The 23,671-nt window shown below is 52.1% G+C and overlaps 2 protein-coding genes and 1 long non-coding RNA gene across 9 annotated transcripts in view; 2 read left to right on the top strand and 1 right to left on the bottom strand.

The window, feature by feature from the left end:
- The first annotated feature begins 436 nt into the window (after window positions 1-436).
- LOC115353208 lies at window positions 437-2,804 on the top strand. Its single transcript, XR_005930918.1, has 2 exons — window positions 437-557; window positions 1,573-2,804. It is a non-coding gene; the product is annotated as an uncharacterized LOC115353208 (long non-coding RNA).
- On the bottom strand, window positions 2,519-13,300 carry PLEKHB1 (pleckstrin homology domain containing B1). 6 transcript variants are annotated; one of them, XM_030042248.2, is made up of 10 exons: window positions 13,156-13,300; window positions 12,979-13,054; window positions 12,423-12,575; window positions 10,174-10,337; window positions 7,919-7,978; window positions 7,286-7,438; window positions 6,255-6,357; window positions 5,274-5,313; window positions 4,495-4,600; window positions 2,519-4,012 (listed from the first exon to the last, which is right to left on the bottom strand). In XM_030042248.2, exons 5-10 carry the CDS (start codon window positions 7,953-7,955, stop codon window positions 3,876-3,878), a joined length of 576 nt encoding a protein of 191 aa, XP_029898108.1. In that variant the 5' UTR covers window positions 7,956-7,978; window positions 10,174-10,337; window positions 12,423-12,575; window positions 12,979-13,054; window positions 13,156-13,300; the 3' UTR covers window positions 2,519-3,875. The 6 variants fall into 6 exon arrangements, with proteins under 6 accessions (XP_029898108.1, XP_040974484.1, XP_029898105.1 ...); XM_041118550.1 differs by having other exon boundaries at window positions 13,213-13,227; XM_030042245.2 differs by having other exon boundaries at window positions 12,400-12,575; window positions 12,979-13,300.
- Window positions 13,301-17,365: 4,065 nt separating this feature from the next.
- Window positions 17,366-23,671, top strand: part of FAM168A (family with sequence similarity 168 member A) — a 200,685-nt gene continuing 194,379 nt past the window's right edge. Inside the window, exon 1 of one of the 2 annotated variants that reach the window (XM_041118548.1) lies at window positions 17,366-17,646. The gene's annotated coding sequence lies outside the window, so the exon portion shown is untranslated. The remainder of the gene's footprint in view (window positions 17,647-23,671) is intronic. The other variant, XM_030042369.2, reaches the window with a different exon arrangement.

Raw genomic sequence — 23,671 nt, 5'->3', positions numbered from 1 at the left:
AGCCTGGTCCCACCGCGTTAATCCTCATTTCGGAGGGTTTTTTGAGTTGTTCTGGACTTTGGCTGGCGTTTGGGCCTTTGGCAGGCCTCGCTGCTGGGGAGAGGGGTCATACGAGTCTGTATTTGAGTGGGAATGGAGTGGGTCAACCCTAATTTCTGGTTTTCGGCACTTCTTGTCCCGCTGGTCCTGTGCGGCGTCGGTCCTAGTCGGCACCGAAGGCCCCCAGGAAGCCCCTCTCCTGTGGGCGAACACCTGAGCGGAGCAGAAACCAAGCCAGGTGGTTTGTGGATGATGGCTTCTGTTGTTTATGCTTCCAAATTTCTTTTTAACCTATTTAATTGCTCCCTCATTTAGCTTCCTAGCGAGGGATCTGGCTGCCATCAGCTGCTCCCACCGACAGCGTGAAGACCCCAGGAATTGCTGCTGGAGGCACATGCTGGTCCGTCGCTGCCCTTCCCGGTGGCCTTGCCTGGATCACTTGGTGTCCGTGGGTCTTCGGGAGGTGGGCACAGCCCCGCACGGTAGGAGAAAAGCGGGATCATCCCTGGGATGTTCAGGTACCGCAGGGATGGGGAGCTCAGGGGTCTGTCTGAGCTGGGGAAAAGGAGCTTTTGCAGGTCAGCAGCTGGACGTGGCATGGAAAGGAGTGCCGATTTCCAGGTCGTGCTGCTCTCGGCGAAGCGTTTCCAGATGTTTCCATCTCCAGGCGTGTCTCACCCTTGGGTTACGCACCTTGTGCGGTAACTGCCTGCTAGCGGCTCCTGGCCTGGTGCTGGAGACGGGCTTGCTCGGGAAAAGCTCCCTCTTTTCCCAGATCTGCCAACTCCCAGGATTGCTGAAGTCCCTAAGAGAAAAGGGTTTAGGGGACGTCCCCCTGCTTGGTGTGTCCCTACAACTGCCTCTTCCCTGCCCAGCCCAAACGGTCTTGCTCCCGCAGGTTGTGCTGATGCTTTATTCCCACCAGAGCTGGGCTCAACCCTGGTGGGGGCTCCGCATCCCAGGCTGCTTCGTTAACAGCCAGACGCGCTGCTCTGCGTCCCGGCAGATGGGACGGCACCGGGGAGTCTCCGTCGGCACTAATTGGCAGCGGCGCCAGCTGGGGTTGTGCGCAGCCCCGGAGCCAAACCAGACTCGAGCCTTGTACCCCGGTACCTTGGGACTTGGTGGTGGGGACAGGAGATGGACCGCGCTCGCCGCAGGGATGCCCCATTCCTCTGTCCTGCAGTGGGTCCTGCTCCCTGGCTCGTTTCCAGCCACGCGGAGGAAAGGGCTGTGGCTCCCAAAGCCCTGCCTTTGGGACTGGGGCGGGGGGGGACACCCTGCAAAGGGTCTTTTGGTCCTGCGGGGACAAGTTTAGGTAGAGGTGACGATGGAAAATAGGTCGGAAAACGGGACAGCAGCCTTCTGTGTTAGAGGGGGCCAAGTGCGGATTCAGGAGGGAGCAGATCTAAGCGGTGTTCGGCCTCTGCGCAGCTCGTTTCCCATCTGATGTGCATCCTAAAAGCAGTCGTGGGTTTGTTGTTTCATTTCTCTGTTGTGTCCCCCCCACCCCTTTCCAGTTGCAGGTTGCAGCAGAAACAACCGCGGGGGTCTGGGGATCGGTGGCAGAAGAGAGCACGCGCGATGCCCTGGGGAGGTGTAGAGGTGAGTGTGCTGTACGGGGGCACCTGGGCTGGGACGTAGGAGAAGGCAGAAGGGATGAGGGCGCAGAGGGGTGGACGGGGCCGGATCCTTCTCCTCTCCACCCCTTGAAAGCTGGGGTTTGCGTCCTGGGATTAATGCGGCCATGGAGGGGCCGTGGGAGAAAGCCTGAACCCCTGGCTTAGAAAATGCTGAATTTTTTCTAAAAGCAGGGGGCAGGCAAACCTCAGCTTCTCTCTGCTTTGCAAATTAAATAGACCCAGGGATGCTTTTGAGCCATCTTGAGGCTTAAAATGGGGCTGGCAGGGCCCTTCGCTGCACTCGTCCCTTCCCGAACGGAGATGGCTCATCCCGCAGGGTCTGAACTTGAGATGCAAAGGAAGGAGCCGCTGTGGCGGCACATCATCGTGGTTCTCTAGCACCACGATGGAGCCGCGGTGAGCGGGATTTCTGGGGCAGCTTTTTCCCTTCTGTGTCTCTTCGGGGCTCTCATGCCGCGTTCAGAGGCTGCGAGCAGGGACCCCGAGAGCCTGCGGTGCTGGGGACCCCGTCTGGGTGCTGCGAGGTCTGCTCAAACCCCGTTTTTGCAAGGAGCAGAGGATGGTTTTGAGCTCTCCAGTAGCCCGTCCCTCCCCTCGAGCTGCCCTCGGAGCTCCCGGTTGAAAAAGGGGGAGGAAAAGGGGCGCAGGAGGAGATGCGGGAGCTGGTGACATCCACGCGCAGCTGTCAAGGGGGACCCAAACCTGCCCACCCCCTGGAGATTGGTGAGGATGAGCAGCCCCCTCCTCATCCTCACTCACCAGCAGGCGGGGTCTCGTTTTTTGCTGCCTTTATTAGACCGCAGATAGCTTTTTTCTTTTTTTTTTTTTTTTTTTTCTTTTCCTCTCCAAAAATCGATGCAGTTGATGGGAGCGGGTTTGCAGCAGCAGCGAGGCAAGGGAGGCTGGGGGAGGATGAGGATGGTGTTTTGGGATATCCCGATCCCGTCAGGAGCAGGGACAAACTGATCCAGGGCTTTAACAGCAAGAGCGGACTGGGGTGCTGGTGTTACTTTTTTTTTTTTTTTTTTAATCTAGCTGTGGCTTTTGTTTGTTATTCTTGATTTTGTTTAATATTGATGGTGTCTCCAGGATTAAATCGTGCCTCTAAGGGAGATGTGTGGCAGCTGCGCCTCTCCCTCTTCCCTCGACGTCTGCCTGGTGCTGCCCAATGCAGCCCCAAAACATGAAGTGCCACTTGTCCCCTGGCCTCAGGGCCACCCAAAGGGACTGTGTCCCCGCCTCAATCCCGAATCCCTGCTTCGAAGATCCCGGCTTGGCTGCCAGAAAGGGTCCCTGGTCCCCAGGGAGAGCTGCCCTCATCCCCAAGTGATTTCTCCCCCTCCCAAAAATCAGGGTGAAACTCACGATATTGCGCATCCCTCCCGCAGTGACTGCCGCTTGGCTGGGGAAGTTGTGATGTTCCCAGGGCTCTTCCCAGCCCAATTCCCAGAGATTTAACCCCAGTTCCCAGGGGTTTAGCCCCAAATCCTGGGGAGTTCTGCACCATTTCTTCAGCTTGGCCAGGCTCAGGGGACCGGTGTGAGGCTGGAATGGGGTGGAAACCCTGCAAAGGTTTTCATCCCCCTTAATCTTTAACCTGTCTCTTGAGCACCCCTGGGGTTGCCTCTCATGTCAGCACCTGATCCCGCTCTGGTGCTGGAACCTCCCCCCAAAAAAAGCTCTTAAAAAGCAGCTGTGCTGTTGGGTTCACCTCGCCAAGCCAGGGCTGCAAAAAAATTCAGCCACCTTCCCCCAAATAAATCCCCCTTGCTCCAAAAACCAGGTATTTCTACAGCCAGCTCCCTACAGAGATTTGGGGTGGGGAATTGAGCCAGGTTTTGGGGCTGGGGCGCTGCGCCCTCCCCTCTGCTGATGGCCCCGGCAGCTCCCCAGGCCCTCTGCGGATGGGAATTGGGCGCTGTGGGGTTTTCGGGTAGGTTTTTGGGGGGGTCTCTGAAGCACGTGGGGGTTATTTAATGCAAAAGCCAGCACTAGGAGGAGGATATGGGATGGGTTTGGGGCTGTATCTCTGTCCCCAGGGTGTAGGGGGCCGAGCAGGCTGTTTTTGGGAGGCCGAGGGTGACTCGCGGTGGGTACCAAGCCAAGGGTGAGTTAAACCGGGCTGGGGAGGCAAAGGGGGCTGTGGCCCAGCCGGAGGGGGGCCGAATCCTGCGGGAGCAGAGCGCGGGGCTGCTAAAACCAGCACGGCATCCACATGAAGGAGCCGAGGGCAGCGCCGGTGGCAGCCCCCGCCAGCAGCCCCAAGGCCATCTGGTCCCCGGAGACCCGGTAGGGATCCTCGCGCACGATGACGTGGGTCACCCCGGGAGCTGCAAGGCAAAAAGGGGGGGTGAGCTGGGGGGTGGCGGGGGGGACACTGTCATCCTGGCACCCCCCCGCCCCGATGCCGATGGAGGGGCACCGCTTCCCCCAAGGGGTGCCACTGGAGTGGGATGGAGGGGGGGACCCCCATTTTTGGCTGTCACCCGTGTAGCCATGGCTCCTTCCAGCATTCCCTCCCCACCCTGACGCACCGTGGCAAACAGCCCCCACCTCGAATGTGCCGCGGTGCGCTGAGTTTGCCGGGTCTCAGCCCATCGGCTCCTGGAGCCGGGCATCGAGCCACAAACTGCAAAGCCATCGCTCGGGGGATCGGTGTGCTGAGGGGGGAGCTGTGACCCGCCCCCGCCCCGGGCTAAATTAAGTATCCCCTGGTTGGTAATAAGGCAAAGCATCAAACGAACGTTGGGGAGGGATGAGGCGAATCAGGATGCGGCCACCGCCCCTGATGCCACCGGATGGGGCCACCCACCTCCGTACTGGTGGCCGTAGTGGCCGGAGCTGATGTAGGCGGTCTGGTGGGAGTCGAGGGGCACCGTCTGGTAGTAGTCGTCATCGTAGGGGTCGTAGACATGCACCTGGGAGCAGCGGGAGCGTGGCGTGAGGCTGGTGGCCAGACAGGGGCCGTGCAGGGTACGGTGGAGCCGCAACCCAGCCGGTGTGGCCGTGCCGGTGCCGTGCCTGTGCCGTGCCTCAGTTTCCCCCATGTGTGACAGGGGCCTGAATCGCTTGGGTTCCCCTGCACTGCTGAAAGGGGGGCCCAGAGTGTCCGAAATGCCAGGGGCGGCCTTTGCTCAAGCACCCGAATCATCTACCTGTGCTCAGGTCCCCTGAACTGTGTCCCCTGTCACCTTGACTCTGCCCCTATTCCCCTTAACTTGGTCTCTGTCACCATAACCGTGTTCCCCATCACCTTAATCATGCCCCCGTTCCCCTTAAATTCTGCCCCCGTTCCCCTTAACTGTGTCCCCTGTCACAGTAACTCTGCCCCCGTCACACCAGACCGCTGAACAGGGTCACCCTCCGCTCTGTCATCTTCCGTCGGTGGCATCCCGAACGGACTGCTCTGTCACTAACGCTTCTCCACCTTTTTCCCCGTCTGGCTCCAGGGGCTTTACTGAATGGGCGCAGGGTCTTGGGGGGCCACCCCGAGCTCAGCATCAGCCCCGGGGTTGGCGTAACCTCCACCCAGGCCCTGCCTGAAGCCCGTGCCGGGACGGTGCACCCTTGCTTTGGGGGATGAAGCCTCACCGGGGTGGATTTAGCCTCCAGCACGGCCATCTTCCAAGCGCTGCAAACAAAAAAGAGGGACTCGGTTTTGGGGTGTGCTGGGGGGGAGTGGGAATTGTCCCCGTGGGGCTGCCTGGCTGGACAGCAGCTCCGCTGGACACACGTGTCCCTCTTCCTCCCTCCACCGGTGACCTGGATGCGGCCGCGGGGCTGGCATTAATCTTTAATGCCCTATTAGCCAGCGCTGGGCTAATAGGTGGGGACTGGAAGGTGCTGGGAGGTACCCAACGCCACGGGGATGGGCACAGGGCTAAATGCTCTCCCTGGGAACAGCCCCGGCTAAAACAAGGGCAGGCAGGAAAATGACATCTAAATTGGGGGGAAAAAGCAGGTAACGGATGAATTTCCATTCAGCTGGGGTCAAGCTCAAATGGATCAAGCTTAGCTTGGCCACAGCTGAACATCTCCCTCCATCTAAGTTCAGCTGAATGTTCCCACTTTTTTTATTTTATACTTTTTTGGACTTTTTTATTTAAAAATGAAATTTTAATAAAAATAAAATTCTGAATTTTTTACAGAAATAAATAGAAGGGGAGCAGTGCTAAAAAGCATGTGTTTTCTCCTGCTGGGCATGGCCTTAAGCCAGTAAGGACTTAACTTTCACACTATCGCCAAATACCGATGAAAACCCTTCCCAAGTGATCCTCAGTCAGGCCAAGAGATGATTTCTCATCTGGGAGGGAAACCCGCCCCGCAGGAGACCCAACTGCTTAAAAATAGCTGCTTTTGGCTCTGGATTATTCAGTGGGAAACCCAAATCTCCACCTACGCCTATCACCCTGCGAGTGAACGCGGGTGTTTGAGAAAACAGGGGCTGTGGGGGGTTTTAACCATGGGTGGGACATGGTGGGAGCGGGACGAGGCTTGCTCCAGGCTCAGATAATTCGGATGAAAAAGCCGCCAAGGGCATTTCAGTGCCGCCGCCGCGGGATTTCAGCTTACACGGCGTCGTCCTCGCTCTCGGCGCAGAGCGTCGTCTTTGAGCCGTCCCGCAGCACGACGGTCAGCAGGCAGTCGCGGCTCTTCCCCTCGGGCGGCTGCACATCTGGAAATGGAAGGGGCAGGGTCTGGCCTCAGCGAAAGAGGTGCCCCAGAGACCCTCCCTGTCTGCCCACGGACCCTCTCCTGAGAGGGTCGGGCTCCAAATTACTCCAGCATGACCAGCTTCCCCCTGCCCCACTCATGTGCCATTAAAAAAACTGTTTGCAATTTGGGTTTAATTTCAGCTCTGTCTCCACTCGCAAGATGTGGTTGGGATCTCAAAGGTTAAAAGCCAACAGGAGCAAAGAGCTGACCAGCAGAAACTTCCACCCCCACGGCAGAAAGAAAATGGAAGGGCAGAAAATTGCCAGAAATCAGATTGAGGCCACGGGGCCGAGCTGTGTTTGCCAGGTTGCAGCAAGCACCCGAATTCTGTAGAAACTCGAGATGCTCGCTGCTGGAGTTGGATCATGAGCTTGAGCAAGAACAAAATCTTAAATCCACGAGGCTCGTGCATCTTCCCCCATTCTCAAAGCTCGGCGGGACCCTCCGGTGAGCATAAACCTTTGGGTTTGTGCTCCCACTGTGGCATCCCGGCTTTGCTGCCGCACGCAGCCCAAGAAAAAGGCGCTTTGTGCGGTGGCCGTGGGCTGCCGGGGCCAAGCCGAGCTGCTGCTTTGTTCTCCTTGTTTGTGCGAGACGGCGAGGGATGAGTCAGTGCCGTGGGATCGTGTTTTGAACAAGCACAAACCAGGAGGAGAGTTTCTCCTTCCTTCCCTGTGGAAAAGCAATGGAAGAGAAGGTGCAGCATGCAACTCACGGGGAAGGGCTTGCTGCTGGCTGGGAGCTAGAAAGGGGTGTATTAGGCAGCCTGGATTATTTTTGGGGTATCCTAGACGTGCACAAGCACAAGCAGAGCATCATTTGAAAGGGTTACAGCTACGTGGAGGGCCCTGCACGGGATGGGGTTGGGGATGCGGGACTTTGCTCACCTCTGCACTCGCGGCCAGTCTTCACATCCCGGCAGCTGTATTTGACGTGGATCCGGCCGTCCATGTCGCGCTGCGTGTCGTCGTGGTAGTAAACCAAGCTGCCGTCCAGGTAGAGGACGAACCAGTTTCTCTTCCAGCGGCGCAGGATGGAGCCTGATGGGACGAGGAGGAGGTGAAGGACCCCAGCGAGCCCAGTGGGATACCACGAGACCTAACACTGTCCCCCAAATTTGCAGCCAGATCCCACCACCCCCTGCAAGAGCCACTGCATCTCGCAGGGCACCCGTGCCTGGCGTAAGCATCCGGGGCAGCGTGACCAGGTGGCTTTAAATTAAAAAGAGCTGCCAGAAGAGCCATCAGGGCATCTCGGTGCTGTCCTGCCGTGCACGCGGGACCAGATCCAACCCCGGACGTGGAGCCGTGTGTCTCTCTTCATGGCAGACGGCCCCTCTCTCCTCTTACGTAAATCCGTGAGCGGCTGAGCTGCGATTTCCTCGCTGCCATGGATTAACCACCCAGGTCGGGGTCCATTCCCCCTCCCTGTACCTCCTCCCCGCATCCCGTAGCCAAAACCTGTCTGGGTTTTTTTTCTGGGGGGGCTCCCAACCTGGAAAGCTCAAGGGTTGCACTTACTCTGCCGCCAAAGCCAACCGCTCTTCACCAGCGCCATGGCTGCGGGATGGTTTTCCAGACCTGCTGGCACGGGAAAAATAAGGTGGTTAAAACAGCAGCTCCTGCCTCGCCTACGGCTTTTCCCCCAGCTCTCACCTCCCTCCAGTTCTGGGAGCAAAGCGGGATGGGGATTCACCCTCGTTGCCCCTTTTTTTTGGGGGGGGGGGATGAGCCGAGCACACAGGTTAATCAGGGTTAGACAGACGTGGGATTTCGTCATCTGGGAAACGTTGTGAAAGCAGGGAGGAGGAACTCCAGCCACCTTTCTTTCTGCCTTTAATCTCATTGGGATTTAGGGATTATCATCCCATGGAGGTAAGTGGAGAAATCCAGGCCATGTATGAGAACAGGCAGCAACTCCCCACGGCCCCGGTAACTTTCCACGGCAAACGACAGCCACACTTGTTTATTTTCCCCTGCCTAGATGGAAATTAGTCCTTAATAAGGCCATGAAGTCATCGCTCACCGGGTCCCCAGGCAGAGCCAACACCCCAGGGCCAGGCAGAAGCGGTTCCCCATCCACGGCCCCCCCCATCCACCCGTCAACCAAGAGCCCCAGCACTCCGATGACGGGGGCTCGGCACCCCAGGACGGCCTCCAGGACCGCCTGCCTGGGTCCCCTCCTGGTCTGGGGGCACACCAAGGCGCAGACCCCCAGCCAGTACCTCTGTGCCTTGGTACCTGCGTTACCCAGTGCCCGAATCCCTGGGTATCCACATCCCCCTGGAATCCGCAGCCCTGGTACCCGCATCCCCCTGGCACCCACATCGCCCCGGCACCCACATCCCCCTGGTACCCACATCCCCCTGGTACCCACATCTCCTGGTACCTACATGCCCCCGGCACCCGCATCCCCCCCGAAATCACAGCCCCAGGTTACCTACATCCCCTGGCACCCTCGCCCTCTTCTACTCGCACCCCCCAGGTACCCCCATCCCTCAGTACTCATCCCCCTGGCAACCTCAAACTCCACCCCCGCCCCCCCCCCCCCCCCCCCCCCCCCCCCCCCCCCCCCCATATTTGCAGCCCCCGGTACCCACATCTCCTGGTACTCGCAGCCCCCGGCATCCTTCCCGCCTGCCCCGTACCCACATTTTGGGGCACCCCCTTTCCACATCCCTCAGTACTGTCACCCCCGGTACCCTCACTCCCCCAGTACCCCCCATCCCCCGGTAGTCGGACCCCCCCCCCCCCCCTCCCCGGAGCCGCCCCCCGCATCCCTCACCGGGAGGAGGAGGCGGCGCGGCGGGTCCCCGCTGCGGGCAGCGCTGCGCTCTGCTCCCGCTGCCCGCCCCTGCCTGCCCCTGCCCGCCCGCACGGACCGCCGGGAGCTGTAGTCCGGTACCGGCAGGGGAGGGCAGAAACGGGGCGGCGGGATCGGCTAGATAAAAGCAGCCTAAGGTACCGAGCAGGGGGGAAGATATCGCTTTTTAGCAATTTATCCCCCAAAAACAGATGCCTGGTGCTGGCTTGGCTGGGTAGAAGCATCCTAAGGTACTGGGCAGGGGAGGAAATATCGCTTTTTAGCAATTTATCTCCCAAAAACAGATGCCTGGTGACAGCTCGGCTGGGTAGAAGCATCCTAAGGTACCGGGCAGGGGGTAAGATATTGCTTTTTAGCAATTTATCCCCAAAACCCAGATGCGCAGTGCTGGCATGGCTGGGATGGTGCCGGGCTGATGCCACTGGTGATGCCCATGTTTGATCCAGCCGCAACCCACCAAGGAGTCAGGATCCAGCACCTCCAAGCTCCCCTTTCTCCCCAGAGTCCCCCTTTTCCTCCGGAGACAGAGCAGCCACAGAGTCCGGAGAAGCCGGGCAATCGAGGGTGTCCAGGGTGGGACTACGGAGGCCGTAAATAACCCACGTGCTTGGGTGCCCTTGGGAGGGCTCGGCCCAAATGGCAGCTCCAAAGCCATACCCGGGGCAGCGAGGGGATGCCTGGCGGTCTCCTGCCCCACACAGAGATGGGACTGGAGCTGGGTACAGGGAGATGAGATGCTTGGGGGATGCAGGACCCTCCTCCGGTGCTGGGAACGGGTCTGAGGAGGCATTGAGTACCACGACAGTATCTTGCCAGAGCGAGGACCAGGGGCACACCACCGGTAGGAGCATAAATCAGGAACAACTCAAATTATTTTAAGCACCTAAGCTCTCAGCTGAATTGAATTTCTGAGTGGAGTGAATTTTTCTCTGGGTTAAAATCAAGGTCTGACCTGGTTCCTGTTGGATGTAAGAGCAAAACTATCACCGGCTCTGGAGACAAATGGGCTCAAGTGACACGTGCTCAAAGGCTGCAGGGTTGGAAAAGCTTCTGGAGTTGCTGCTGCGCATTACCAGGGCCCTTTGCCCCATTCCAGACATCTGAGGCTTTGCAAATCTGTTGGGAGCAAAAAAACAAAACAGAGGTTAGGAGGGAGGAGAGCCTGGGATGCATCCCTGTGGCCGGCCAGCAGCCGGCAGAGACATGGTCCCCGGCCCCCAGGCAGATTTGGAAATCACAGACTGAGGAACTGCGGGGAAAACGCGAGGTTGAATTATTTGGGCAGATCAAGAGCCAAGAATCACCCAACCCCTCTTATCCACTCCTCCTCTTCCACAAAATAAGAGCCAGCAAGCAATAACTATATATTTTTAATATATATCTCTCCATACTTATATGTAGGGCACACTCAGGCAAACGTGGCAGGATTTGCGCGTGGGCAGGGATGTGTTTCTACCGAGACAAGCCTGTGGTGGGAGCCCAGAGCCTCTCCCAAAGCCTTTTTTTGCTGCCTGGGGAAGGAAATAGCACATTTCCTACAGCTCCACTCGCGCGCTGGAAACGGTTGGGCCCGAGACAACTTAGGGAGTGCAATCCCCGGCGGCTGGCTGGCATTACGTGGCTTAAAATACAAGCCAAGCTATTTATAGTCAAGGCTGGGCTGATAATAAAGATGTTTATTAAGCATATGGCAGCCCTTAATACAAAAAACCCTCATCTATTCCAGCAGGCTTTTTCAATGTAAAGCCCTTTCCCCCTCCCCTCCCTCCAGTGCTGGCTTTACTGTGCCAAACAGCAGAAGGAATTAAATTAATCCAGCAGCACGCAGGTTGATTACGAAGGAGTTAAACTGCAATCGCCCCATCGGCCAGGCTACATACATGCAGCCCCACGCATCCCTCCGTGCTGGTTATCGGGCTGCAAAACATCCTGATCGTTCTAAATATTTTAGAGATGTACATTTGGAAATCAGGGGCTGGGCCAGATACTTTGTTCTGCAATGAATTAATAAAAAAAGTTCCCTTAAGAAGGGATTTGGGCTGAAATTTGGATTTACTCCGGGCTGTCCACTGGTATCGGGCTGCCCCTCCATACGTAGAGGTATGCCACAGTTCGGTATAAATTGTTCTCAAAGCTTTTCCGCCGCGTTATTGTGAGCTCTGCCACAGGACCGGAATAATTTGTCTCCTTGACAGCAAAAGGACATGCTGCCGAGTGAAATAAATAGATGCTCTATTTAAAATGGCAGCAGATTTTCATGGGGTTGAAAATCTATAGTGCTGCACTAATGGGTTCTGCTTGGCTGCAGCCCCCGGTCGGCTGGCAGATAAGACATCAAGTTTATTCCAAGAAGGAGAGGAGGGAAACAACAACAACAACAAAAAAAGAGAGCAGAAATAAACCTCCCCAGGGAGCAAACATCAACGCAGCCCACATGTTTGTGATGGACGGGCTGAAATGGCAGGCGTTGGGGATTGCAAACCAAACGTGGTACCATTAAAACATTGCCAAATCACTCTGCTTTCCTCTGGGGAAGAAAATTATGCTGGTATGGGATTTTGGGGGCTTGGTTTATTTATTTTTTGCAAACTGGGGTTGGTGTTTTTAGGTTAGATGGGATAAATTTGGGACACACTGGGTGGAAATGGTGACCTGAGGAGCCAGGAGGTTATTTCTAGCTGGCAAAGCTGTGCAGGTGGAAGAAGGGAAAGGATGCAACATGGGAACAGATACGGCCTCTCGCTCAGGGGAGCAAAATCACAGATTTTCCCCCCCCCATTTTCCATAGCAGCTGGGTGCTGCTCAGTAAAAGGGACGGACTTTGAAACTTCCAGTTTGTCTTTCCTCCAGCTGGGCTCTGTCCGCATCTCACCTGGGTGGTTGTTACAGCAGGAAGCTGTCACAGAGCGGTGGCTCAGTGCCTGGTGGAGATCTCCCCTGTCCTAGCCAAAACCTTGGGTTTTGGGTACGAAACAAAGGATTTTTGAAACTCTTCCCATGTCTCACATGATGTAGGAAAGCAGCATCTCCCCTGGTGGGTCTCCCCTGTCTCCTCCTGCTGTGGAGGCAGGTGGACAGAAGCTCTGGGGGTTCAGACCTGCTGTGCCCGTGCTTGAACCCAGGGAGAGCCACAGGAGAGGATACCCTGACACTTGCTCCTTCTCTCACAAACACACACCTGCCGTTGGGACAGGTCGGTACCTGGCTTGCAGGGGGGAATAAAACCCCCACAGTGGGCTGTTAAAGAGCCCCCAAATACCGCTGGAGGCTCCTTTTACCGTGTAATATTGGGCATCACTGTGGCTGAGCACGTCTCATCGGTGCCGCCAGCGTCCTCCATCCTGCGGGAGAAACCTGCAAGGAGAAATGTTTCCTTTGACAGGGTTTTCACAACATCCCCCCCATGCCAGCGTGTCCAAAGGGTGAGAAACCGAAGCGAGCAGCTCTGGTATGACCCTTGCCACCCCCGGGACACCCCCACCCCGACTCCCTGGTTCCCCGGGGGGGGGGTTCAACATCGATCGCTCGGGAAACAAAACTGCCAGTGCGCATCTTCACAAAAAGCGAAATACTTCGAACGGCAATTAAGTGTTGTGAGAGACTGAGGAGGGGGCGTACCCCTGTTGGTGTCAGTCCCTGAGGGAAGACCCGCGGGAATTTAATTCTCCGCCTCCCAGATTACCAGCACTTTCCCAAAATACTCCTTTCCCGCCCTAAAACCGGGGCGCTGAGCTGCGGTGACGCACTTTGCACCCACCTCGTCGCCGCCTGCGCCGGTGGGTGCCGCCGGTCCCTCCTACGAGGTTTCCCGTGAATTTTTTTCACACCCGTTCCTGCGTGAAAAAGTAAAAGCGCTCGTTTGCGTCCCCGGAGAAGGGCCCTTTCCCCCTCCCCGGCCAAGGTCGGGCCCCGAGGCTCTCCCCTCCTCTCCCACCGCAGGCCCGGGCTGATGTAGGGGCTGCGTTCACCGGGCGGCCCGGGGATCGTCTACCCGGAGCCGGGGTCCGGGTCCCGCCGAGTCCCTCCTCACACGGCCCGGTGGGGATCCCCGCCGCGGCCCGCGTCCTCCCCTCAGCCCGCGCGGACTACAACTCCCGTCATGCCCCGCCGAACTACAACTCCCGGCATGCCTTGCCGCACCGCCTCCTCCTCCCCCTCCCCTCCCGCAGCGCCCCCCCCCCCCCGCCGCACTACACCTCCCAGCATCCAGCGCGCCGGCACTCCACCTCCCAACCTACCCCTCGGCCGCCCGGGCCCTGTCTCCCACCCCGCCCGCCTCACGGACTACATTACCCAGCGTGCCCCGCGCAGAACGCCGGGCGCCCAGCCGCGGCGGCTGCGCGCGGGGCATGCCGGGAGCGGTAGTCCTTACCGCGGCTGTAACGGTCCCGCTGGTGGTACTCCCCCCCACACCCCCCCCCCGCCACCGCTAACCCCCCCCCCCCCCAACCTCCTCCGCCCGCCGCCGCCGCCGCCGCCGCCGCCGCCCCCTTCCCCCACCGGCTGGCGGCTGCGGGCAGAGGCAGGAGCCGCGGAGAAGGCAGCGGGAGGAGGGGGAGAGCGCTGCCGCCGCCGCCGCCGCTGCTGCACCGGCAGAGGGGACGCCGCCGCCGCCGCCCGAGGAGCCGCAGGTGAGGGGGGGGGGGACGGACACGGACCCCGGAGGGCGGCCGCTGCGGGTGAGGGGGGGGGGGTGTGTGTGTGTGTGTGTGAGGCGGCGGGTGACAGCGGGGGGGGGCCGTGAGGGGACAGCGGAGGGGGGGTTTGGCTGCGAGCCCCCCCCGGCGGAGGGGACAGGGCCGGGGGTGTGTGTGTGGGGCGGGGGGGGGAGCATCCTCTCAGGACGGGGCTTTGCGTGGGCCCCCCCCCCCCTTTTGGTGGGTGAGGGTCACGCGTGGCAGAAGAAGAGCCCGAGCCGGTGGGAAAGGGGAGACCACCGCCCCGGGGAGGGCGAGACCCGGCCCCCAGAGCCTGTTGTTCGTCGTGTGCCCCCCCCCCCCCCCCCCGAAAGCCTGTTGTCCCCCCTCAGCCTTGGTGGCGGGGGGTTTCCCTTCGGCCCCGCGGGGAACGAGCGGGCTCGATGCCCTCAGGTTTGGGCGTGGGGGGCACGGGGGGGGGTTCACCTCACCAGCCGCTTTTTGGGGTGCTGGGGTGTCGTCCCCCCCCACCTGAGGAGGCACCAGCGCCGGGTCCAAGGCAAGTTTCACCTTCTGTTGGTGTGGAAGAAGAGGAATTGGGGCGAGCGGGGGTTCAGGGGGGGATTTTCTTCGGCGTGTCCAGCTCTCGACCGTCAGGAGATGTCGGGGGGGGGGGGGTTCGGGGATGTGGGTGCACCCCAGAGATTTGGGGGGGGGGGTGGGATGCTGTCGCTTCACGACGTACCCACCGAAAAAATCGAGAGGGGCACGTGGGGACGACGACGAGGACGACGAAGACGACGGCGAGAGCAATATAGGGGAATATTAAAAACGAGCCCGCCAGCAACTTTATGGGATGGGAAGGGCCAAGTTGCGGCCGTCTGTCCCCTGTCCCGCTCCCTTTTGCGGGGGGTTTAAAAATGACCCACGTTTGATGGGGGGGGGATGCCGGCACGCAACATCTGTAGCCTGAAAGCAGAGAGCGCAAGGTTGTGAAATGTAAGGTGGCGTTATTTTTTCTGTCTGTATAAAATAGTATGTGCTATTCATTTTTATGAAAGGGGTGATTATTTTTTTTTTTTTTTTTTTTTTTTTGGCAATAATTGCTTGAATACTTTGTTATTGGCGTTGTGGCTTTCAGGGCAATGAAGTCCGTCGCTATATTGTGGGTTAATAATGCCCAAAAGGTGCTTAGCTTCAGTCCTTTATAGAAAGCAGAGGAGCCTTGAAGTATGGAAATGAAATAAATATTCATTATCAAAAAAGGTTTTGTACTGTGTTGGATTTTGGGGTGGATTTTTTTTCCTTCCCCCCCCCCCCCCCCCCCCCCCCGCACATCATGATGATAAGCTTTCAGGTTATGGCTTGTATTTCCATAGACTGAATTTCATTCAAAAGGCATTCATTTAGTGCTGAATACTGTCAAATGTAGAAAAATGAGCAGGTTGAGGTTTTTTTTTTCCCCCTCTCCTGGACAAAGGCATGTTGTATTAACCAGAAAGAAACCCCAAGTGATTCTGTTTATGTTTTAATCAAAATATGATTTAAGATGCAGTGGTGTGTTTATTCTTGCTGTTAAATAGCGATGGAGGAAGCTAGAGCTTTTTTTTTTTTTTTTTTTTTTTTTTTTTTTTTAAAGGAATGTGAATGATGGAAACATCTTTAGGGAAACATTTTGCTGGACTTGATTGCATCAACCGCATTATTTCATGAAATGTTAACTGTGAAGTGGTTGTTGATTAGAACTCAAATTGAGGAGCGATGTTAAGCAATGTAAAGAAAAAGGAAATTAGTACTAGGAGGCCAAATGCTTATTTCTTTTTAGTTCTTTTTGATTTTAATTTTCAATTTTAACTGTTTCATGGATTCTCTTGACCTTTATGGTTAAGTCCATTAAAAAAAACCCCAACCAACAACTATGGTCTGAATATTTATTCTTGCTAGATGCATGTCGTCATTAAAAGGACTGATGTCAGTTAGCAGTGTATTTTTTGGATGAAATATATATATTAAATCTGGTTAACTTTTCTTCTGGAAGTTACAAATATCAACTTACCTAGGTATGCATCTTAACTTTTTTTTTTTTTACCAAAGTAAATATTTACATTTTCCAGAAGGAATCTCTCTCTCCCAAATGATGTGCTTATAGTGGCCTTTCATTTTAGTGAATGTGTGCTAAGTATTTCAGAGATTGTTGTTCGCATGTATGGGCTTTTTTGTATACTCTTCAGTTGATTAAAATTCCTGGCTGTTAGTAAAGACACACTTTTTTTGAGATGTAGATATATAGCCCTTCTCCTTTGGAACAAAGGGATGGGAAGCAAAATGACTGCATGCCATGAAGGTGTTTTGAGTTTGTTCAGTAATGGGAAATATTGCTTGGAGTGAGAAACCTAAATGATACACCCATATTGTGTCAAAATTAATGTGAAATAACTATGGGATACAGTCATTTAGGGAGAACATATTGTAGAGATCCTTTCTGATCTGAGGTGATACTCATCTGTCAAATTCAATGATTAGTCTGCATTGCAGTAGGTGAACTAGTTAGGGATTTTTAAAAACGCTCTTTGCAGTTAAGTTTTTATGCTCCCCTGTATCAGTAACCCACCACGCGGATAACGGGCAAAAACAGGAAAGAAAGGTGATACTGCTCCTGGTGCTCCTGAAAACGTTTCTCAGGCAAGGGAAAATGCTTTGGAGAAGCATTTCTGCGAAAGGCCTTCAGTACCTCAACTGAAAGCATAATCAAAATGATAATTAAATTGAGTCTAAATTTAATTATCTGATCTGTCTAGAAGAGCTTGTGAACCTCAGTTTGGAGGCATAGGTGCAAATGCAGCCACTTTAGGCAAGGGAAGCGTGTGTTTAATCCAGGTTAGTGTCCGCTTTTGGTTAAGTTTTCAAAGGCGATCGTCGTGAGGTTGGCACTGATCTCCTATTCTGGGAAGTGGGAGATTCGCGGCTGGGATGGAACTCCCGGGTCACGAAGTCCTACCTTCCGCCAAAGCCAGCAACCGTGGCATAAGCATAATTCAATCTTATTTTAAACTCAGGTGTTTTTCTGCTGCTGCCTGTGGCAGAGGAGCGTTTCAGACCTTTATCCTCTGGTAGTTAGAAACCTCCACGTTTCCACCCAGGAGCTCTCCGCCGATTTCCAGTTCTCAAGTGGTTGGTAGCAGTTGATGAGGCTGTCAGAAGGGAAATACAACTTTTATATCTTCCTTTCTGAGCTCGCTCTTTCCTTCAGTCCGGATTATGATCTTCATTTGTCTTCCAGTCATGCCTTTTGGGCTTGATTGTATCTGCAGAGGCCCCCGATTTCCCTTTCCGCAGCACAAGTGCTCCGTGTACTTTCTGTTTCCTCTGCAATTCATAAAGTCTCTCCTTAAACCGCGGCGTTCTTAACTGCGCGTTTCGGTCCCGAATTAGCTCCCCTCGCCCTCGCTGACGTGCGGCCGGACGGCGCTCCGCTCGGCTGGCTTTTCCCCGGGCGGCTGTGGATGGTCGCGCGCCGTCTCCCTGCGCCGTGGAGGTGCTCGGGCTGACCCTCGTCACGAGGCGAGAGACGTGCGATGTCCTGCCAATCTCCTCCTCCCAACGCTCGTACGACAAAGAAGTATTTGAAGCATCCCCTGGAAAACTGTGTTATTAGCCAGCGTGCTCGGGGAGGAGTGACTCTTGCATCCCTTTCAAAGTGCAAACGAGGTGATTTTTCTACAGTGCCGCCTTTGATTTATTTGCGGGTGAGATCGTGTGTCTGAGAAGAAGCTGGCTGTGAAGGAGAGGTTCGTAACTATTCACGTTGATCTCGTTTCTTAATGTACCGTGATCTTTCTAATCAATCAGACTCAATTTTGTTGCTTAAAACCCGTAAGTCATCATGTTCAGTCCATAGAAATATTCAATCCAAAATGACTGAATGAGAAAAGTGTTCTTGTTATATTCTACAGTATTTTTTCAAACTACGTAAACAGCATCTTTTTGCTGATTTCAAATGCAAATCAATTAGTCCCGTCTGATGTTACTGGATTCTCGTATGCTGTTGCGCGTCTCTTCAATAACTAGATGAAGATTTTTGTTTCAGTGACAATAAATAAAATCCACCTATCTATTTTTTTCCTGTTGATGGTCTTTTAACTCTTGGAATTAAAAAATACTGGCTCCTAATCTTTCACTTTTTAGAACTGGGAATAAATGTTCAAGAATTATTTTTGTGTGACTCAACTACCTGCCAGTCGAACAGATGCAGTTCTCCAGAGGTGTCTAAATTGTGTTGCCTTCTTTTTCCTTCCACTCAGCTGGATCATTCTGTTCCTATTTTTGTGTTTAAAACATTGATATCACTAAATATGAGAGGAAAATGTCAGTGGCAGTGCTATGTTTGTTTATGCAAATTCATGTAAACTCGGTTTCTTGAGGAAGTAAGGATGATGTGATTGCACTATCTACCTGCCCACCAGTAGTTCTGCACTCCCTTTGCACTTTGATCCAGATTTCAAAGGGCTGTAGACGTAGAAGACAATCTAGCTTTATCTTTTTTTTTAAGTTTTGAGAAAGTTGACTGCTGGGTTGAGGGGGAGAGAATAAAATCGGTGCTTCTACCCAGGGAACAGAGCTTATAACAGTTCCCCTTACTTTTCTAGGAGACAGCATCTCGCTGGCTGGTTGGGACACGTGCAGCTGGAGCCCGTGTCGTCCTTTGCCCAGCCAAGAGATAGGGGCTGTGGGAGGGAGTTTGGGAGAAGTTTTGAGCAGGTGAGGGAAGAGCTTGGAAGTATTACGTGGGTGGTGGTTGATGGCCTTCACGTAAAAATCAATAGGAAGTAGGCACTTGTTTGTCTTGCAGGTTTTGGAATAATGTCTATAGGGTATATATTTTGTATTGTTGTGCTCTGATGTATTGATGCTTTGCTTTGTTGGGTGGATAATCTTGAGGTGGGATTTTATGTTTATTTACGTGTTGGTTTGAATTGGTAACAACAGAAAAAGTTGTGAATTTTCAGGGGTTTCTTTTGTTGAGAGGCAGGTGCACTTTGTGATGGGTGTCTGAAGCAAGAATCCCAGACCCATAATTAAGATCCCAGTCAGGGAAGATCCAGCCCTTAAGGTATATCCAGCATTTGCAGATCTTCTGAAATTTGTGGAAGCTTTTGAGTATGAAGCAGCTTTTGAGAACCAGGCTGGTTTTTTTTTTTGTTGTTGTTTTGGGCGCCAAACAGGAACATGAATACACAGGTCTGAGTAATTTCCAGATAGGTTTTTAATATATAACTTCACTCAAATATGAGCGTTTTTTTATTTATGTATTTTTCTAAAATCTCTTTCTCACTGCCTCTCAGTCTGAAAGCAGATGATGTGGTTCATCATGCTGGTATTGAAGTAAACTTTATATTTCTTTCCTCTTTCCTGTTGGAACCCTGTAGGGAAGTGATGATGATGACATTCATGGCATAATACTTTATTTTTCAAAGAACTCTATAGGGAACGAGGTTCTGTTGAGGAAGACGGAGACACGTTGGTTTCCTCACAGTGTGAGTGGGACTTGAATCATTTTTAAAAAGTTCTTCTGAGTTTTGTTTACGATGGATGTGCTGAAAACCCTGAGCTCTGTAAAGGAATTTCAAGTGACTGTGTGCGTTCTGGGAGGAAAAAATGCGGGCCTGTTGACGCTCTCCGGCAAACCATTTAGGAGGTTATTGCCATAGGATTTGTAAAAGCTGGAAAAACACGTTTCCGTCCTCTGTTGGAGATGCTGTTTTGTATTTGGCTGTACTTTTCCCTGTCTTTCCTTCCTTTCCTTGAGTGAAACGGTCAGGTGGAAAACTGGAAGGTGGGAAAATTAAAAGGCAGAGCAGAAAAATGGGGTTTATCATAGCTTTCATACAATAACTTTCTCAATAGGAAGATTAATGCTGAAGTGTATTTGTAGGCTGAACATTTTTGCCTTCCTTGTCTTAGCAAGGGTTAGAGATTTGGGAGGATTATTGAAGACAAGCTTAGAGTATTTTATGAGAGAAAAAGTACTAAACTGGCAGAAGAAGAATAGATGCCATCGTGCCTGCTAGGCATGTCTAATTCTTTGATAAAACGGATAAAGATTGCAGACTGCAGCAAAAGTTAGAATAGACCATAACATTTTGGGTTCTGCAGGGTTTTTTTTCTTGCTTCTAATTTGCTGTAGAACTTAATAAAAAAGATCTGCCTCTTTTATGGCATCAGACTCTTTAGTTTATCTGCCACGAATTAAAGCACAGTGTTTGGGCTTTTGCTTTCTTTGGTGTTAGATACCCAACTCTCTAAATTTGATAACGAGTGGGTTTTATCCTTTTGATGTTGGAAATACGTCCTGAAGACTAGTGAGAAGTTTTAAGCACAGTCTGCTTTTTCCCCATTTTCCTTTCAGTTCTTTGTACTTGAATTTGTAGGTGATGACAACTTGCTTTTTTAATGGACAAGGGGGTTTACATGGTTATTCATAACAAACTCCTAAGACTCTTCACAGTCCCAACAGATGAGTCTGTTCCTGTTCTCTGGGTCATCCTGTTCAATGCAAGATTTTGGACTTGATGGCATTCTGTGTGTACATATGTGTGTGTATACATATGTATTTTACATAGGAGACACCTTGTTTTGTTTTATTGACAAGACAGAGCTGGAGGTGATCGCTGGAAAACGACTTGTTTGAATGTCCCTAGATGGGTACTACTCAGCTTGACCTGTTTCTAGAGATACTTGGCCCTGACTGAAGGAAGTCTCCAAGCATGTTTGATCTTCTCCTGCCATTTAGGTGGACAAAGTAAGTTCGCTCATTACAGTTGCTGATGATTTTTCAACCAAGATGAATGTAGTGTCTATACGGACAGGCAGGCTCTAAGGACTTGTCCCTGTTGAAAAGTATTTTGAATTAAGCTTGTGAGCATTTAAAGTGCAATTACTTTGGAATAGGTCCCCATATGAACATTTATGCTGTAGTAGTTTATTCTGCAAATAATTTTCTTCAGTTTCCGGTGTATGTCATCACTTAATGAGACATTTAATGGCTTTTGCAAAAACTACGGCATTACACATATTTTTCAGGTTCAATGTTGTGTGGTATAGGCAGCTAGAATAAGGTTTCCATTTGGCCTTGTAGTAGTTTGGAGGAGGAAATCAGGCTTGTCTTACACGTCCTCTACTCTTGTCCTGGAGTGGCCAGTGCTGTATTCAGAGGGTGGTCACTTGGCCACGAGAACAGGGTCACCCGAACGCTCTCCTGACAGTCATCCTTGCCTCTTACCGTGATGCAAGTGAGAGGTAAAACCAGTGCAAGGAAAATTGGTTGAAGCTCAAGTCTGCTCTTGATTTGACTTAAATTCACAACAGAGTTTCTGAAGTCTTAAAATGCAGTGCCATAAATCTGAGAAATTGTTTCTTTTTCTTTACTGTAGCATCCGAATCCCAGCTGCTACACGTTCCTGGATAGCTGAGTCTTCTGAATATGGACTGATCTCATTTGGAAGCTCAATAAAATATTTCTTTCCATAAGAATTTTTTCACTGTGCATATATAACACACACACACACAAATCGAAGTTGTAGAGAAGATATTTGGTTTGAGTTGGCTACTTCTGTGGTAGTAGACTTATGTTTTGGGCTCAATAGATAAATGTGGTGTCACATCTGTTCTCATCTGAGTTTTAGCTTTTCTTTCTTAATTCCTGGAGTTTGATTTTACATATGTGTTTGTTAGCGTTACCATCAAGAAATAATGTCTTAAATTGCTTTAGGCTTTGTAAAATGATGTTGGAGTGGTTTACAGCAGACCAGTGTTAGCTAGAGTTTTTGCTGGTTTGTGAATCAAAGCCCTCATTTTATGTTACAAACAACGTTTGAAGAAAAGACATAAAACCCTCAGAGTTCTTGGTTGCTTTCGGATTGCCATTTAGCAAAGTGTCCAGCACGAAGCGTCTTGTTCTCTCCCTCTCTTCCACAACACCACTGTGAAGGTGTTCCAAGAGATGACCCTTTTTCTTTCTGATGCTGACTCTACCACAGTGACCGGCAGCTGTATATAGACCATTAAGGCTGCTTCTGTCCAAGATTCTTGGAAGGTCTTTGCAGACCTTCCTGGGTTAAGCCTTGCAAGATCCTTGTGTGTAGATGTACTATCTCTGTTTTCACCACGGAAAAACGGAGCCTGGAGGTTTCTAGCTGCCATTGCACAGCAAGGTTGGGTCAGATGCTGTGCTGCTTCTCCCTTTGCAGACTCCAGGAGATGGATTTGATTTGCTTTGTGTGCTGTCGGGATGTGCTCAGATGCTATGTTGGTGGCTTTCTGTATGGACTTAGAAGAGAGTTCCTAAAGCTTAAGTCTTAATGAGTCTGACCTCCTCAAAACCACAGATTCTTAGATCTTCCCTGGAAAAGGAGCCTAATGACTATTTTGGGCTACTGTTTACCTTCTACCAGGACAGTCAGTCTTAGTTTGAAGATCTTAAGTCACAAAGAATGCGCCACTTCTCTTGATATATTTTCAGCAATGAATTACCCTCTCTGATTAAAAAAATGAGGTCTAATTTGAATTAGTTTCCAACTATTGCTTCCAAAAGCCTTTTCTTGGCTAAATTAAAAGGTCCTTTGATACCTGATAACTTTTCCTGTCAGAGGGAACTTGTAATTCCATAACCGAGTGGTCTTTCAGCTTTTATTTTGAGTAAGTTAAACATGGGGCATTGAGCTGGGAAGTGTTGGGCAGTTTCTTGCCTGGCAGTACCTCAGACTGTGTTTCAGGGTCTCTGGCTTTCAGATTTTGTTTTCTGGATGTAGCACCTTGCATTTGGTTGTATTGAAATCTACTTTGAGTGGCCTTTGCAGTCCAAATTGTTGTGTCTGGTTGGCCTGTCCTCTTCATCTGTCATCCAGAGGACCATTCACAGATCTTGTCTGTGATTATATTAATTTTCAGAGCTATAGTGGACTTCCTGAATCTTACCGGGCTCCATATGAAGCCCAGCAGAACCTTACTACAGCTAACTTTGTTGACGGCAGTTTTCCATGGATGAGTGCTTTTAGTCATCTGTCAGTTGGCCAACTCAAAATCCGTTTAGCTGCTTTGTTGACATAGTAGAGTGGTAATTTTTTAATCAAGATGTCATGTTCAACAAAAGTTTGCCTGTTACATTGCAGCAGTTACCTTTATCAACCTGATTTTGAATCTCATCTAAGAAGGAAATCAGCTTTGTTTGACAAGACCTATTTTCCATAACACTGTGTTGACTGTTGTTAATTTTGTTCCTGTCCTTTTTAAGTCTAGATCAAGTCTGATTGAGTTTTCCCTTATTCTGTCCAGAGCCGATGTCTGGCTGATTGATAGTTACTTGAGTCATCTTTTTGCCCTCTCCTGATGTTGTCATGTTAGAAATGTTTGTCTTCCAAATTTTCTCCTGTGTTCCAAAAAATATTGGAATTGAAGCCTCAGGGTCTCAGAAATGTTGGGACTCTTTGGAGGATTCTTTGAGGACTCTCTGGTTCAACAGCCTGGTCCTCTGAAGCACCTTCTCTTATTGAAATGCAGAGCTGGTAGAGAGCTCGGGAGAGTCTCCAGTCCATTCCCCGCCTTGAGGCAAGATAAAGTGTATCTAGCGCATCCCTGACAAATATGTTCCTAATTTTTCCTTAAAATCTTCCAGTTTAGGAGGTACCCAGCCTCCTTAGGTAGCTGGTAGTGGGTGATTAACCAATTTAGTTAAAAGCTTTTCCCGTATCTTATTTCTCTGTCAAATTAAGACACTTTGCTTCACTCCAGAGGATGTGCAAAATAACCCATCCTCTT

This window comes from Aquila chrysaetos, chromosome 19, assembly GCF_900496995.4.
Source record: "Aquila chrysaetos chrysaetos chromosome 19, bAquChr1.4, whole genome shotgun sequence".
In the NCBI taxonomy this organism is placed as follows: Eukaryota; Metazoa; Chordata; class Aves; order Accipitriformes; family Accipitridae; genus Aquila; species Aquila chrysaetos.
Note: the sequence above shows the minus strand (reverse complement) of the source record. Positions and strands in the feature narration are given on the sequence as shown.

Excerpts from the sequence above, each read along its gene's own strand:
- PLEKHB1 (XM_030042245.2), bottom strand. The coding sequence starts at position 7,955 with ATGGCGCTGGTGAAGAGCGGTTGGCTTTGGCGGCAGA. Across the intron at positions 7,439-7,918 it reads CGGTTGGCTTTGGCGGCAGA|GCTCCATCCTGCGCCGCTGG; the intron begins GTAAGTGCAACC and ends TCGTCCCATCAG. Across the intron at positions 6,358-7,285 it reads GACTGGCCGCGAGTGCAGAG|ATGTGCAGCCGCCCGAGGGG; the intron begins GTGAGCAAAGTC and ends TTCCATTTCCAG.